General features: G+C 39.4%; 1 protein-coding gene across 2 annotated transcripts in view; it reads left to right on the top strand.

Moving 5' to 3' along the window:
- The window catches only part of ncanb (neurocan b), a 210,637-nt gene that overhangs the window by 108,540 nt on the left and 85,283 nt on the right, over positions 1-16,814 (top strand). For both annotated transcript variants that reach the window (XM_059341715.1, XM_059341716.1), the window contains exon 10: positions 13,012-13,128. In XM_059341715.1, coding sequence (XP_059197698.1) covers positions 13,012-13,128 — 117 coding nt within the window. The remainder of the gene's footprint in view (positions 1-13,011; positions 13,129-16,814) is intronic.

Here is a 16,814-nt window from a genome sequence, read left to right as displayed (position 1 = left end):
AGCTTTATCTCCTTTATATCACATACACCTGTAAGGTTTTGTACCTTTTTGGAGTCATGTTGAGTCATTTTGTTCCATTTTGTGCCTCTTTGTACTTGTTTTGTGGACAGTTTGTTTAATTTTGTCATCATTTTGTGTTTTTTTTTGGTGTTTTGTCCCTTTTATACTTAGTAGGAGTCTCTTTGTGGTCTCTTTGTACATGTTTTGTGTTCCCTTGTGGTCATTTTGGGTGTTTTTGTAGCCATTTTGTGTCTCTTGTGGTTGTTTTGCCCTTTTTTGAGTCACTTTGAGTTTTTTGTTCCATTTTGTGTCTTTTGTAGTTGTTCTGCATTTCTTTGCGGTTGTTTTGGTCTTTCTTTAGTCTTTTTGTATCTTTTTATAGTCGTTTTATGTCCCCTAACCCGTTGTGCTGCTGGGTCTGTGCCTGATATTGGCCCATTCAGTAATCCATCCGTGGATATGACTGTAAATTGATAACAGCACCATATACATAAATAATAACTTGGAACAGTTTAATATATTTGAAGGGCAGTTTTTAGTCATCTGAGTAATCCAGTGTTGATTGCAGCTTTCAGCATGCTCAGTAATAATTAATGCACTACTGTAATGAATTACATGTGGATTGTTTGCAGACTGCAGGCTACATCCAGTGTTGTTTTCACCCCTTTCACCCCTGGACACACACTCTCACACGTACACAAAGGTGTGTGTGTGCAGCCAGACACAGGGCACAGCATGTGGTCAGACAGACAGAAATAGCTGCTCCCTCCCCTGCAGTGCTCATCAATCCTAGTTTGTCAGAGGCCGCTCTGCCCAGGCTTGCTACAGTAATCACACCGCTACACCTGCTCCATCCACAACCTTCCCTCTACGATGTGGACACATTCCCAAAGGATGGCGTCTGCAGCCTTTCAAGTGGTCAAGCTGGGTTCAAGCCCAGATTCAGCAAGTATCTAAGTTGTCAGTTGTCCTTGAGCACTGCCTTCCTGCCAGGCTGGGAGCGCTCAGTAGCCAACCAGGTGCTCTGATGTCCCTGTGGCAGCGAGATCAATAGAGTATTCCATTATTATTCTCTCCAACAGCTGACTTCATACCACATCTGACCCCTACAATTAATAGTGCTGTACTTTTGTGGTCTTAAACCAAATGTCCAGATTAATTATACACAGTACCTAGTTTATCATGATTTAATCTGCTAATATCAACCTTTGGTCTGCATTTGTCATTGTCCCACTGTTCCTGCAACAACTACTGGCACCAAAACAGGAGTACTGCACGCTTCTTGCATGATTTGATTGGGTACTTGGGCCAAGTGCGACATTGATGAGCGATGCATCTCTGGGCTTTTATCAGAAAAGTTAAACATATTTGAACTTTTATGCATGCAAAAAAAAACACTCAAAATATGACACGATTTCAAGATTGTTATTATGGCACAATCTGAGGGCTTCAATATTTTACTGAATAAATTAAACTTCATGTCTGATTGAGAGAGAGTTTCCTCTGACAGATGGTAGAGTTTTAACATGGTTGAGGGGCTTGAAAGTCTTCAAATCACCCATTATTTCACTTAATATGTTACAAAAAATGACAACATTTGCACAAAAATCATTGCAGCAGAGCATGTTACTGAATGTATTATTCCATCAGTCATTTTGTGACCCCTGGGATATATCTTGCGTTCACTGGTTTTAACTGACAGTTGGTGCAGTGGGTTAAAAGGAAGAGGTGGAAGCTTGGTTTCAGGGAAGCGAGGCTCGCTGACCCTGGTATGTGTGTGACCTCATGGACTGTATGGCTGGTGAGTTTGGAGTAATACCCCTCACTGCAGACTGTCAGCCTCGGCACACATTAGATTGTCTGACTGCAGACTGAGTGCCGGGGCGCTGACATCATCAGCACAAACCCGAGCAGCACCACCAACAAGTAACCGTAACCTCTGTCTCTCTTCCTCTATTCTTCTCTCCTCTGCCACCTCCTTGCCCTCCCTTTCCGCCCTCATGTAGCTCACCTCTGTAAATCAATCACTTTGAAGTAATCTGAGGCAGCATTGGGGTCTGCATCTTTATACTGGAGTGAGGTGTTATCTATATTTCAGCAGAAATAGGTTTTATATTTCCCTCGGTGTGTTTTCAGCTCGCCACGGCAGTAATTGTAGCTCATCTGCAGTGAGTGACTTGCCTGTCTGGGGACACTCTGATACATGGATCATATTCCTACCTGTGAGTCCGTCTGCCGCTGTCCATCGTGTCAGGGGAGAGATGGAAACTTGGAGTCGCTCCGGTCACACAAATGACTAGGTGGCCACACATTGGTGAAGTCAAACAAGTAAAGGAACATGAGCACCCAGCTTGGGCTGCACTGACAGCCCAAAAGTTGTGGCCTGTTATAAATAACTGTAATGTCACAGGTTTGATTGCAGTCATGGAACACTGACCCTCTCCTTTTTTAGTTCTTCTCTTTTACTATTGGCTATCCCATGAGGAAGAAAGTTTCTAAAAAAATATCTTTAAAAAGAACAGGTCAGACCCTTTATATAAAGAAATGGTATATATTTAATGGAGCTGCTCGCAACAGTTTATTTGTTTATTTGTTTATATGTTTCCAGTGATTGATCATCTCACAATTCAACATGTCCTCTAACCTCATTCAAAGGTTGTTTGCCATTGACTCTCAGAACATATATTTGTTATAAACATGTCACATGGTTAACATTGTGAAACTAACGTACTTGGTTACATTTAGGCAACAAAACCACGTGGTTATGTTTACGAACGCGTCACAAGAATTTTGTTGCATACAGGACACAAACACTGGTCTTCTGGACAATTCTGTTTGTTTTGACCCATCCTACCACCCTTACCTCGTCCCTATGTGGACCATAGGGACTTCAACAGCAATAGTTGAAGGGATGGCTACAGCCTTAAAAAACATACTTTGCAGCCCACTATCTGCTATGGGACAAGAACTGGTTTGCCTTATTCACTACCAAGGCAACCTTTTGGGATGTTTTTCGAACACTGTCTTGTTTCTACCATGTAACTTCACTTCCTTTTTTGCTCTCATCATAATAACAATAGCCACTAGAGGTTGACACCTAACAAGGAAACATAAATATTATGCTTATTGTAATAAGCTGCTTCAACAAACCACCTATTTTGTTGGTTTTGGTGACAGGACGGTCTGCACATCTTATGTCTTGCCCTTTTGGATTTAACTGTAGCAATGTTTCTGTTTTTCCAGATATCAGAATGTACTTCCACCATCACAGCCAATACATGTGAAATAAGTATGATGATCTACAGGAAACTCTTTAAAGCCATCCCACTTGTTTCTACTGCTTCTTTTTTTGTTTCATGGCCTTTCCCCGTTCCTGTGCACGAGCACAAGCTGTGTTATTTGTTTCCCATTTACAGCGCCAGGGCTGACTGCACCTTTAATTTAGGCTTGCACCAGATGTGTTGTTGCACCAGGCCTAGGTGACACCATTCGTGACTGGCGGAGCCACTTTGGCTGATGTATTATGGATGCCCTTTTTTTGCTCTGTATCATCACTAAACGCATAAAACACATGTTCACTGCAGCCATCATGCCAATGATAATATGAATATTTCACACTACATCACAGTGATGATGACAACGACTGTATTGAAGCCCACACTTTGCAGTTTAGCGCAGCTCTCCATATGGCTCTAACTGTTCTGTGTGCCTCAGTACCTTTTAGGGATGTACTGTAGCATTAAATTTTAACGGGGCAGCTCTTGCTGGGCCCAGGTGATGGCTTATCACGCTCATAGAGGGGGAACACTTGAACAGGCCAAAGCATGATCTCTGTCTCAGCAAAGCTATTACAAGGTTCAGTGAATCCAAGCACAGCAACGCGGCAGGCGATAAGCAGGTGTATATACAGTAAATGTAAGTGCGTGTGTGTGCAGTTTTGCTCCGAGCGTGGGTGTGTGTGACACGTTTATTCCTGCAGAGTTCAGTGTTTCTGTCAGCAAAACCTTTTCTGCAGGCTTCCATTATGTTGAATTTGCTAACCACTCAGCTTCGGACTTCATGGGATGCAAGACATTTCCCTTATCGCAATCCTCTTTTATGGTCCGTTCTAAATCCTGGCCGTATGTATGAGTTGACATCGGGGAGTAGCTCCCCAAATGGGCCACGAGGCTAAGATAATCTCTCTCCTGAGAGGCTTAGGGAAAACTTAAGATGACCCCACAGAGCAGTAAAATGTCAAACAGAAGAACATATTTTAAGAAATTTTGCACAGGATTGGAGAGACGTTGCAGTATCTGTTCAATGTCAGGGACAAAGGCCTTACATTATCTATTCGATTAGCAAAAAAATGGCTGCAAGGCTCAGACCTAAAAGTTGAACTCATGTAAAGCCTAATATGTCTCCCTTTTTCTTTATATCTGCAGATCTCCATGTGTCTATTTCATAAATTGTGGCACTGCCCAGTCTTTCCTTCTCTTCCCTCCTCAGACTTCTGCTTCCTCTCTTTCTCTTCTTCCTTTCAGTCTTTTGCACAGAAAAAGAAAGACACACAGTAGGAATAGAAGAGGCGACCTATTTTAAGACCAGTGTGTAATTAATCATAAGCTAGCAGCAAGCATTAAGAGAGGGGGAAATGTATGATAGCTCCCTCTGTGACTTTCTGTCCCTCCCTAGCTGACATTTTTCCTCTCTCGCTCTCATCCTTGTGCCTTTCTGTACTAAATTTTAATTTGTATCCTTCCCTCTTTCCCAAAGACCAGGGCCTCCCTCTCTCCTTCCTCTTCTCTCTCTCTCGTGCCTTTTTTAAATCTGTTTTCCGCTTGCATATTAATTTTTTGTTTCACATCTTTGCACACACGAACCCTCCTAATTATGAAAACTGCAAAATGTCATCCAACGCCCTGACGTGAATGTTTAAACCAGTCACATTACATTCTCAGTTGCATGTTAAGGGCTGATTCTGTGTGTGTTCGACCGTTCATGCAGAACATTTCTTTGGACTGAGATGTTGTCCCAGTCACACAATCCATAACTGCTGTCTCATTCCTGTATACTGTACATGTGAAGTCACCACTAAGACTGCAGGCTACAGTTTATGGACAGATGGTGAAGAACACAGTCTCATTTGTGTGTAATAAGTCGTTACTAATTGTCTGCAGATTGGATCAATGTCCTGTTCTGCGACAGCTCAGCTCTCAGTCAGTATTATCACAGACAGCGTCCTTTTCATCTCATTAAGGCTGTTTTGCTGGAACTGGTCAAATTATGTCAATAAATGGATTCTTTTGTGGACAAATATGGACCAATGGGAATCAACTTACACTGTAAAAAATGTCTGTAGATTTTATGGTGAAAAACTGCTAAACCATGACAGTTAAAGACCATAAAATGATACATGGGTTAATTCAGTTTCAGTAACAATGAAACACTGTTAATGTATATATCAGCCAAAACAGTATTTTAAATTTTTTTTTTTTTTAAATACATTGTTCACTGTAAAATATATATTGTAATATATATACAAGCCATCATTTTTGCATTTATTTTTGTAAAAATACTTTTTTCTCACTGTTAAAAAAATGCCATATCTCTAACATTAATGGTAAAATATTTTATTCAGTAGCATCAATTAAGTATTTTCTTGTCAATCATATGGCAGAACAGCGTTTCTTTTGATGGAAAAACGTTTTATTTTTTACAGTAAAATATGGAATAAAATTACAATCTTAAACGGCAAATCAACAGTGCTAATATCATTTTACCATAATATTACTAAAAGTTGCACCATATTTATTACAATAAAGTTCTGGCAACCACAGCTGCTGGTTTTTAGAAGGTTTTCAAGGCATTTAACACACAAACACACAAACACACACACACGCACACACACACACGCGCGCACACACTCACACACACACACACACACATTAATAAACAGTTTTCACACACTAGCTATGCTCTAATTTTTCCATTGGTGATGCCATCCACTTAAATCCTAAGCAGCTTATTGATTATTTTTTAAGATATGTCACTCCCATTTATCACGATGGCAATGGCAGAGCCACAGTGATCCCCTCTGTGGTATCACTGACTGTGAGAATGGTCATAAGAAGTTTGGCCTTTTTGGCTGCTGAAGCTTTAAGGCGACTTGATGACCCGGTCCTCAGCTGTCAGTTACACTGTGTGCATCACTGGCTATTCTACTGCAGCAGATTCATGTCCGCCTGGGCTCTGACTCACAGTGGAGAGATGTTTGCTGAGATTTAATACCAGAACTGCATGCAGAGTTACTATTGTGTCAGACTTATCTTTGGCAGTACAAGTGTGATCTGTCAGGCAGATGAATGCATACAGTAGTTTGTTGAGCTTACAGGTGCATTTTGAGATGTTGTACATTTATTATAACTCCTCCTTTAATGGCCTGCTCAACCATATGGTAGAGCCATAGACTTTATATAAATAATGGACGTAGTCACCGTGACGTCACCCATTGGTTTGTGCACAGTAAAATCAGCATACCCAAATTAACACTGTAAGAGTTGATCTTAACACTTTAAAGTGTCTATATGGGTCCACACCTCAGAGTGTTAATGTAACACTTTTTCGAGTGTTGGTACCTTTACACTAAGTTAATGTAAATTTGACTCTTTTTGGTGTTAAATTTTAACTTGGGTATGCTGATTTTACTGTGGCCCGTTGGAAGCATCGAGTTCAACGTTACACTCATCGTCATCTTGCGTCGATCTTGTTTCTGATACGGGGAGCAGACCATATCTGGACTGTGGGAAGCGAGAGGGATCTGATCACTAACTACAGCCTCTCTACACCTCAACCTGACTGAGAGAAGCTGCTGCTAATTAGTTAGCATTAACTGGAGCATTAACTGGGATGTTAGTTTTGGCTAGCAAAAAACAAAAACAAAATATATGGTACTGACCTCAGAAAACTGAACAGTGACTCCTTGGAGTGTCTGTTAGTCCAACCAAACGCTGAACAAGACATTTTTACTAAAAACAACGTTCAAATAAACTGTCATTAAGTGAAAATACAGTGAAAGGGTCAAAGTTATGAGACCAAACCGCTAAACGTCCTTTTTTATATCTATATAATGTTATATATAACTTTATTGACACGTTGCCGTGGATACGCATCTTTCTGCTTCTCTCCTGATGACGGCTCGCCTTGTTAGTGACCTGTCAATCAAAGGTAGCCACGCCCCAAATCATACGATTCTTTATCTTCTATTTTCTTCTAAATGGGGCCATTATTAGAACTATTAACATCAAATTGTCTTGAAGATTTTTTACTAGTGACTGAGACCATAGTGTTGTCCTGAAAACAATTCTGAGGTAATAAATCAAGTGAGAAGTTTTCTCATTTTGCACTGAAATGAATGGACAGATTTTTTTTGCAGCCAAACTTAGTGCCCCCTGTTGGAATTTTCAGTAGAATGCAGCTTAAGGCACTTCCTGGTTTGCCCCCATGCTCAGACACGGAGGTTGCCACCTGCTCAGACCTGGAGGTTGCCGCCTGGGGAAAGCACATTTTAAGTAACCATATCCCAATGAAGGAGTGTTTAACTGAAATCCACCTGATTGAGCCATCTCCATAACTTGGCTGAGGTATGTTTTTCTAAAAAAAAACTCTGCTACTAGTCTCTGTGTCTTATAGTTTGTTATAGTTTCTTAGTCCTCCAACCAGGAAATCAGAAACAAGATAATCACTCCAGACATTTGGCCTGTTTTTGGTGAAATTTTGAAAGGTAAGTAAAACAAATTGACATATCATACTGTCAGTAGCCTTACTGAACATAATAATGTTAAGTGATTCAACGAAAGGCTGTAATGAATGTATAATAATTTTTTAAAAACTGTCTCAACCAAACGGTTGATTTGTCCCTTTATGGTTAGCTTAGCGGTAGTAATCTAATGTCATTATAATGAACTATGTGCTATGAAATCATAACTTCTGATCATTCATTGCTGTAAATATGAAACATTTAATGTTAATCCATCATAAATATGCTGAAATTATTAATAAAGTGTGTAGTTTTTGTCACTTTCTGATATGATTTCCAAGTAAATATGGTAAATATATATAATAAATATGTGGAAACCATTACTATCACAACTAATTCCATTTCAACAAAATGACAAATGCAGTTATACTCATATTTTTACCATTGTAAGAGAATGTGGTTTGGAATTTCATTTTTTAAATTTGTTTTACAAGTACTAGATGGATACAAAAGAGTTCAAGGCAAAGATCGCCAAGCGGGGCTGATGCAACCTCTGTCCAAAGGAACTGTCAAGATGGAAATGTCAGAAATGCGATGTTTTCCTGTGTTTAAATGGAAACCAGGAATGTAACAAAAATAGGTTTGAACCTTTGCTCATGAAGCATTTGTGCTGTTGTACGACCACACTGTGGAGGTGTGTTGAGATAAAAAAAAAATATGTTTAATGTTGTGTACTTTGCAACATTTTCCTGTTTTATTGCAAACTAGAAATGCTGAGTATACACACCAATGTGGATCTTGCAAATCAAAAAGCATTTGTGCTGTTGCACCACCACACAGAAGACGTGTGTTGAGATATGTCAGAAATGCATTTTTTTCCCTGTTTTGCATTTCTTGATTTTTTTTTTTCAACTTCTGAATGCATTAGATAATGTATTTCCATCTAGCATGCAATCAGAAGTTTATATAACTTGCATATTTTGTGCTGTTGCACCTCAACTCAAAGCAGGTCAGGATTTAAATGTTAGAAATGCAATCTTTCTTGCTCGTTGCAATATTTTCCTCTGTTGAAATGAAAAACAGCAATGTTTTGTGGCATACTACCTGAAATAAAGTGGATCCAATGCCAAAATATTTTTTGTTGTTTATCTCTTTATAAATTAGCATTATACATGATATTTCTACTGTGTCTGGTATTTGTCGGAATTTCGGTAGTTTGACCATGAAGCCAAATCTCAACCATTTGGCAGAGGCTAATATTTAAATAACTGTGGTGTCTGTGAAAAAAAATGTTTTGATTTTGTTTATTATTGAGCCAAGGGTATAGGAAATGCAAACAAATAATTTTTCAATTGCTCTTTTCTTGGTGGGGTAGTTAAAGGGTTAAAAACTGAACTAAAGTTTTTCATCTAATCTTTACCTCAGAATATCTGACTTTAGCGACCATTTAGTGACCAGACTGACCTTTGGTAATTTGCTCGTCAATATATTTTGTTGTTATTTACGTTCTACACAGAACACAATATTACTTGAACTTAAACATCTCCATGGTCCAAATGAGACAGCAAACTTGATTTCTCCTTTCAACTTTGACAAAGGCAACGCATGACAGATTCACTCCTTTTGTTCTACCTTTCACAATAAAAGCCCTAGACATCCACACTATGTAGAGCAGTGTACCAGAAGGAACTCAAACTCACTCAGAGCAAAAGGAAACTCAATAAAATCGAGAATGATGTTGAATCCATAACTGTTAAAACTGTAACAAATTTTAATAGTTTTGATGTCAAATATTCACAGGTTATTGTATTTTCATGTAATTTATTTGTCATGCTCCCACTGTTTAAAGGCCTTAATATGTTGATTGTTTTGCATTGAGTTCATCTTTTCTAAGGGTACATAATTCATGGACACCTGTAGTTTTTACATGGAGCAGTAGTATTGCACAGGAAATGGAAGGTATTAAGTGTGGTGTCATTATGCAGTAACATTTTTTTCATAATGTACACAGTTATGTAGTTTTTAGTTTCCCAAAGTTGACACTCATGGTCCCCAGATGGTACATTCTAATGATTCTTTAGCTTTCTAGCAGCCACAGCAGGTCAAGGTTCACTTAACAGGTTAAATATCTCAAAATGTATCTGATGGATTGACATAAACGTGCAGACATTAATGTTCCTCAAAGGACAATTTTATCCCTTTAACTCGAGGACATCCATGTGGTTTGACCTAAACTTAAAACCCTAACAATGAACTATAAATAATCAAAATTAAGTGTATATCTTGTTTAGAGTCAGAAATTGCATTACTCTGCTAACCTAGGCTAGCCTCATTTTAGATGAATCAGCCTTTTTGTGTTTTGATGTAGCTAATACCTAATTAACCATACAGTATCATATGCTGTATAATATGCTTAAAGTGTTCATTGAAAATCACACACACACACACACACACACACACACACACACACACACACACACACACACACACACACACACACTTATACTATTTAAACTCCGTAAAATGCCACCTTCAGGTGACATTTTATGGATTCTTATGCCACAAAGACATTGAATTTCACAGTAGATTAGAGAAACCAACCACTTGGAATTGAAGGTACTGTAAGCATTTCTGTACAAAAGAGAACCACCAAGAAGAGCTTACTTTCCAAAACTGCAGCATTTTTGACATTTTGCATATATCACCCAGAAAAAGCAAAGGCCAAGTTGGAGTCAAAAGCTTTTTCACATCACATAACTTATTTACCTGAAGATTGCTGTGGACAGCAGCAGTGCAAATAGATTTAGGTTCATGCTGCTAATCTCCCTCTTTCACATATTTTCCCACATGAAAACACACTTTAGTTACTGTTGGTGACATGTTTTTAGTTTATTTTCGAAATGGGAAAATGTGGCAACAGAAAACCAATCATTACCAATCAGCCTGTCAGAGTGTGCTTCACCAACACACAGCCGGGAATCAGAAGCAACAGTGGAAGTCACATTGGTTATTTTCTTTGTTGTTGGATTAACGTCACAATTTCTAAATTTACAGTGTTGGCAAAGTTTTTTGAAATGCCAGCTAGCGAAGCTTTAAGCTGCCCTTTACTGAGAGTAGTTTAGGAAAAAGAACAGTTTTGTAGAAATTAGCAAGCTAAACTACATATTGACATATGTGTTGGACAGATAACTGGCTGGAGTGAGGGTAAGGTTGGATTGGGGTTAAGGTAAAAGGAGACACAAGTAGATGTGGATTTAGCATTTGGTCACACTAACCCAGCTGCTGGATGCTATGCATGGTTTTGAGAATCACTACATTACCCAAATGCTACTGGCAGACATAGTTAACTTACTTATTTATTATTAAATTATAATTTTATATTTAATAATATATTCTGATGTAGTTTGATGGTTAAAGCATGAAACTTTATTGACTCTCTGTTGTCATACAAGAGGGACCGATGGATGGATGGATGGATGGATGGATGGATGGATGGATGGATGGATGGATGGATGGATGGATGGATGGATGGATGGATGGATGGATGGATGGATGGATGGATGGATGGATTGATGGATTGATTGATTGATTGATTGATTGATTGATTGATTGATTGATTGATTGATTGATTGATTGATGGACAGATTGACAGATTCATGGCTGCGGGGTGTCACGATTTGTTTTAAATCGAAAAGTTGTACAATTACAATTGTATTCCGAAAAACATGATGAAAAACATGAAAAACATTCTCGAAAAACATGATGGTTTTATTGTTCAAATCATGACTCGATGTCAAACAATGGCATAGCGGTCAGTGTTGTTTCAATTGAAAATTGAATCAAATTGTGACATTAAGATTGAAAGTCTAATCCAATGGTAGATTGGGAGATTAATGGCTGAAACAGTTCTTTGCATTCACCTCTTCTCCTCTCCTCCACTACCTGACATTTTTAGATCCAACAGCACTGCACATCTTGACCATATCCTGTGTTTTTTATTTTTATTTTACTTGTCCTTCACCGCACAGCACTCGCACATTTTACCATCTCCATCAGTACATCATTAACCTTTAAGCAATGTATGTTTTCAAATCACGTACAGTGTTGTTTTTTTCCTCCCTGCTGTTGATTTAAGAAATGAGCCTGTCTCTAATGGTTTTTCTCATTCAGCGAATCACTTTTATGTATTTTCAAAGGCAGCCTCTCCATCATCTCCCCTGCCCTGTGTATCAACAGCAGCCTCTCTGCAGCGTCGGGAGTCTATCACCCCATTCCACAGGAAATTGAACACACGCTCACGTTACTGTATATCTCACCCAGTATGCAATGTGTCAGGGTCAGACAAACATCAAGAAATGCTGCACGCACATATGCTCACACACACACAAACACACACACACACACACACACACGTGCATAAACACACACATAGAAATAACAGTATTCCCAGAATTTCAGGGGAAGTGCAGTCTGTGTTCTGCACAGCATCAATAAGTGAGTCAGGGTGTTATTATGGGGAAGATGCAGTGTATTAGATGGCCTGACAGATTGTGTGAGGGGCTGCAATCCTATCAGGATTGGATAATAAAAAGACACTTAATCTAGCCAGTTCCCTACAGTCCCTCTTTGCACACAGAATAAAAAATCCAGACGCCCGCTCTGCGGTCTAACCGTCCTTGTCAAATTCTCCTCCTCCCTCTGTCCCGTCCTAAAATATAAGAGCAATAATTACGACTTAATCTCCTCAATCTCCGCCGTTCATCCACCAAAATATTTCCCATGGAGACGCATGGAGTTATAGCCCAGCAACGTAAAATCTGTTTATTACCTCCTCTGCAACGCAGTAATGCTCCATAAAAATAGGTGCCCGCGCCAGTATGCATGACTCGGTGATGATCATCTAATTTATGAGGACCTTGGCTCATCAGTAGGACCTGGGATGAAAGGCAGGAGAACGGCAGGAGGGGGTCGACTCATCACATTGTCCTTCGCCTGGCGAGCATCAGTCATGATAAACAGCAGCAGGACAGACGCAACAACAGCCAATCCGTCACCTTGTAGAAAGTCATAGAGACGGGACAAGTCTACGTATTGTCTGCTCTCTGTTCTGTCTCTGTCTCTGTCAGAAAGGGAGCTCAGGATAATGAGAGAGGCATACTGCTGGCTCACTAGCTGTCATAGTTTGTCAACATTCAAGGCACTTTCCTAATGCTCTTTCTCTGTAGGAAATAAATTATAAATTCATATTTGTCTCACTCTGTCTGTCTTTACAGTGGACAACAACCCGTGCCAGACTAACCCCTGTCTCCACGGAGGGAGCTGCCTGCAGGAAGGGGATGGCTATAGCTGCTACTGTCCTCAGGGCTTCTCTGGAGAGAGCTGCGAGATCGGTGAGTCACTGCTGGGTCGGGGCGGAGCGTTGAGACCTCAGAGGTCAGCAACTGCAGACAGATGCTGTGTCACCGTGGCATAAGGGAATGAGAGACAGGCATATGTTGGCATAACATTTACCAGATGTACTCAACTGTGCTGTGAATTCAGGAGCACCAGTATGTGGATTTTGTTTCCTTATTTGTTAGTCGGATTCTGGATTCACTCTCAATGCACTCAAAGGCAAAAGGAGCTTTCCTGTCAGGTCCAGTAGGTTTGGATCCAGCTCCCTGACTGAAGGTGAACTGGGAATATCCATATGCTGCAAGTCAGCCAGTTGTGACAGAGGCTGCTGAATGTGTGCTATATGCGCTCAGCTAGTGCGTGTCTTTGTGTATGTGTGCACATTTTCACCTTCTGCCCCAGGAGCAGTTGGCAGCTCTTCTTTCCTCTCAGCTGTGCGATGGGAGAATGTGGCTGTCAGAGAATGTGCACTGTTTCAGTTAGTGTGTGTGTGTGTGTGAGACTGAGACATGCAAGGACACAAGGGCCACAAAGGAGCCATAATCAGGATCAGTGAAGGATGGAGCAGCTGATTTAGGTGCTGATGGGAAACAGGAAATGAAATAAATATAAAGCAGGCGGGGCAATGGCAGAAAATATGAAAGTGACTTTCTTAGTTATGAGACTTATAGAAATCCTCTTGGTTTGTTTGAGTTCTACGGCATCATAGTCAAAGTTGCTGTTGCTGATGACGCTCAGTCCAGCACATGAATTCTGGGTCCCGGCCAAAGAAACAATAGTTGAGCTGTAGTAAATATTAGTTTAGCACTTTTTATGGTGTTATGTGGGCAATTAAAACTATTTTTGGCTTTCAAGCCTTAGCTTTTCCAAAGCTTGTCTTTGAGCACCGAGCTCCATTTGCTGAATCGTAGGCCTTGGAATGAATCAAGGGCCATTCATGTTTTAATGTTTAAATATATGATGATATAATCTGATTTGATCTGATATCCTTTTCCTGAACTTCCTGAAAAGCAGTATTTTTCTTGAGTATTTCCACGCAACTTTATACCTCTTCTTAACTACATTTTAGGGACAAATATTGTACTTTTTACTCCTCTGCATTTAGCTGCCAGCTTTAGTTACTTGTTACTTTTAAGGTCAAGATTTAAGATAAAGAAAATATGATACATTAAAAATGATTATGTATGTTATATATATATATATATATATATATATATATATATATATATATATATGATCCCTCCCTTGACAACAGTAAACTGCTGCTGACATAAATGCATCAATAATATATTTCGAATATATAAAACAATCTGAGTGGATCCATTCTACATAACGAGTTCTTTTACTTTTGATACTGATACTGCTGATACTTTTGTACTTTAACTTAAATAACTTTTCAATGCAGGACTTTTACTTGTAGTGGAGTCATTTCACAGCGTCGTATTAGTACTTTTACTTAATGCTTAACCTTATGTGAGTCTGACTTCACAAGCTCTGTGTGTTCCATATTCATGCAGACAAAGACAACAGGCCAAGCTGTGGCTTTAAGGGTCATTGCTTATTGGAAGGGGTCATAGATCAGGGGTCAGGGGTCATGTGAGCACTATTGTCCTGGGTCTGATTATCAATAACCTTTCATTCTTATACCCTAAACTACATATTATGCAGCATTTAGGTGTGCCTGTGCATTAACATCATTGGAAATCAATCAACAATCTGGTGTTGGATCAGTAATTTGTGACAAATGCATGTTAAGTGCATGAATTACACATGTGTTGTTTGTAATGATTTGCTGCAGTCGATGTGTTTTGGGTTTGTTATTGAATGAGACAAAAATTATTATTTTTTTAGAAGCAATTGGAATAAATTATGACACTGTAGCCATAATGGCGGGAGAGAAGCACATTCATAAAATATTTGTTATTTACTGATTACTTCTTGCATGTCTGTCCTCCGGCTTTCTTCTCTCAGGAGTGTTTAATTGCCTTTCCCAGTGTTCCTAAAGTGTTATGATGTTGATTATGTTGCTAAAACAGTTGCATATCTGATGTTTTTAATATTAATGGCGGCCAAAGGCAAAAAGGTTAATTGCTTATTACAGCACATGCTTGACCACAGTTTTTACAGACTTAACTGCTCTGGAGGAATTAGAGTTTAAGTCAAGTGTGGCTTATGAAGGAACTGCTATGCTCATTTTCATGTTCACACTTGTGTTTTGGGTTTCGGCTAGGACGTTTATAAACTTTATTGTTCGCAAAACACTTTATTTTCTCATACTGCCCATGGCTGCAGCTCCTGTGTTTGCCCTCTTTTTGAGGCTCTCCATTTTAGCAGCAGGAACAGTGTACAAGTGAAAAGTCACCAAGAAAAACTACAAAATCAACTCTGTTCAAATCAAATCTGATCTGATTTCCTGATGTTTAGCAGTGGAATGATATAGTGGAGTAAGCAGCTTCACTTTTTGCTCTGAAAAAGCTTTGATAGAAGAACTGTACAATCAATTATGGTCCAGCAGGAATGTGATCTGAAAATGGAGAGAAATTAACAACATCTGCAACCAAGATTACAGATTTCCTCAACATCATCATGTAGCTACATGTATACAATGCAAACACTGCATTTGTGTGCCTAGAAAACTTCTTCTCAAACGAGTTTGTACACATTCATACAAAAACATATGCAAAGTGTTTCGTATTATATCCTACAAAACAATGCACACTGTTTTAAACATGGCAAAACGCTTTTAGCAGACCTACTTAGGGTTAGGCAAAAAACCCCACTTGTTTAAGGTTAGGAAAAAGAAAAGGGTCAGGCCTATTACTGACACACAGAACAGCAGGACCCTTTAACATTGTTAAAAAGGTGCCAACAGGACACAAATAGAGCCCTAGGTTTATTATGAACATCCGACATTGCAACATAATATATTTGACAGAAAATCCCCTTTGATCTCGGTGTTGCTTTTCGCATCTGCAGCTTCTACCTCCTACAGTTCATCATCAGTGGTTCACCACAAAGTTTAGATCTACCACAGCTCCATTATAGCCTATAGAGAGGAATATATAAACCAAGATCCACTGCTCTGACTCTGCTCTCCACGTAAAAATGATTATTTAGGCAAAATGAGGCAGTGGCACCACAGCTGCAACACACCTTGGAGGCTGTCTCCAGGACTTGGCTTGTAGCTGCAATTATTTGGGAAGAAGCGTTTTGGGGTGTTGCATTATTGATAGCCTGTGTTTCTACTGTGGGTCCGTAGTTAATATTTATGAGGATAGAAGAGAGAGAGGCTGTGGACGTCTCAGTGTTAGCACTCCAGCTCCACTAGATCCTCATCTTTAGAAAGTCCTTCACTTCATCTGTATTCCTGACTTCATCTCACCTGATCCAGGGCTGTCAGTACAGACACATGGAATATAATGTGTAACACCCTTATTAAAAATCTAAGCTTTAGGTTTTATATACCATAGATCAGCAGGACTGTTCGGTAAAACCTGGATCCTGCAGCATAGTAAGTGATTAATGAGGCACAATGCAGCCTGTCAGTTTGATTGCCATGTGTTGAGATACGATAATGAATTATAGTTGCCTTCCCCACAGCTGGAATGAACATTTGTTCAAAGATATAAATAAAATATAGCCCAAAACAGAGATGTAAACAAGATGCACCTCTGGGGGATTC

The sequence above is a fragment of the Centropristis striata genome, chromosome 9, assembly GCF_030273125.1.
Source record: "Centropristis striata isolate RG_2023a ecotype Rhode Island chromosome 9, C.striata_1.0, whole genome shotgun sequence".
Classification (NCBI taxonomy): domain Eukaryota; kingdom Metazoa; phylum Chordata; class Actinopteri; order Perciformes; family Serranidae; genus Centropristis; species Centropristis striata.
Note: the sequence above shows the minus strand (reverse complement) of the source record. Positions and strands in the feature narration are given on the sequence as shown.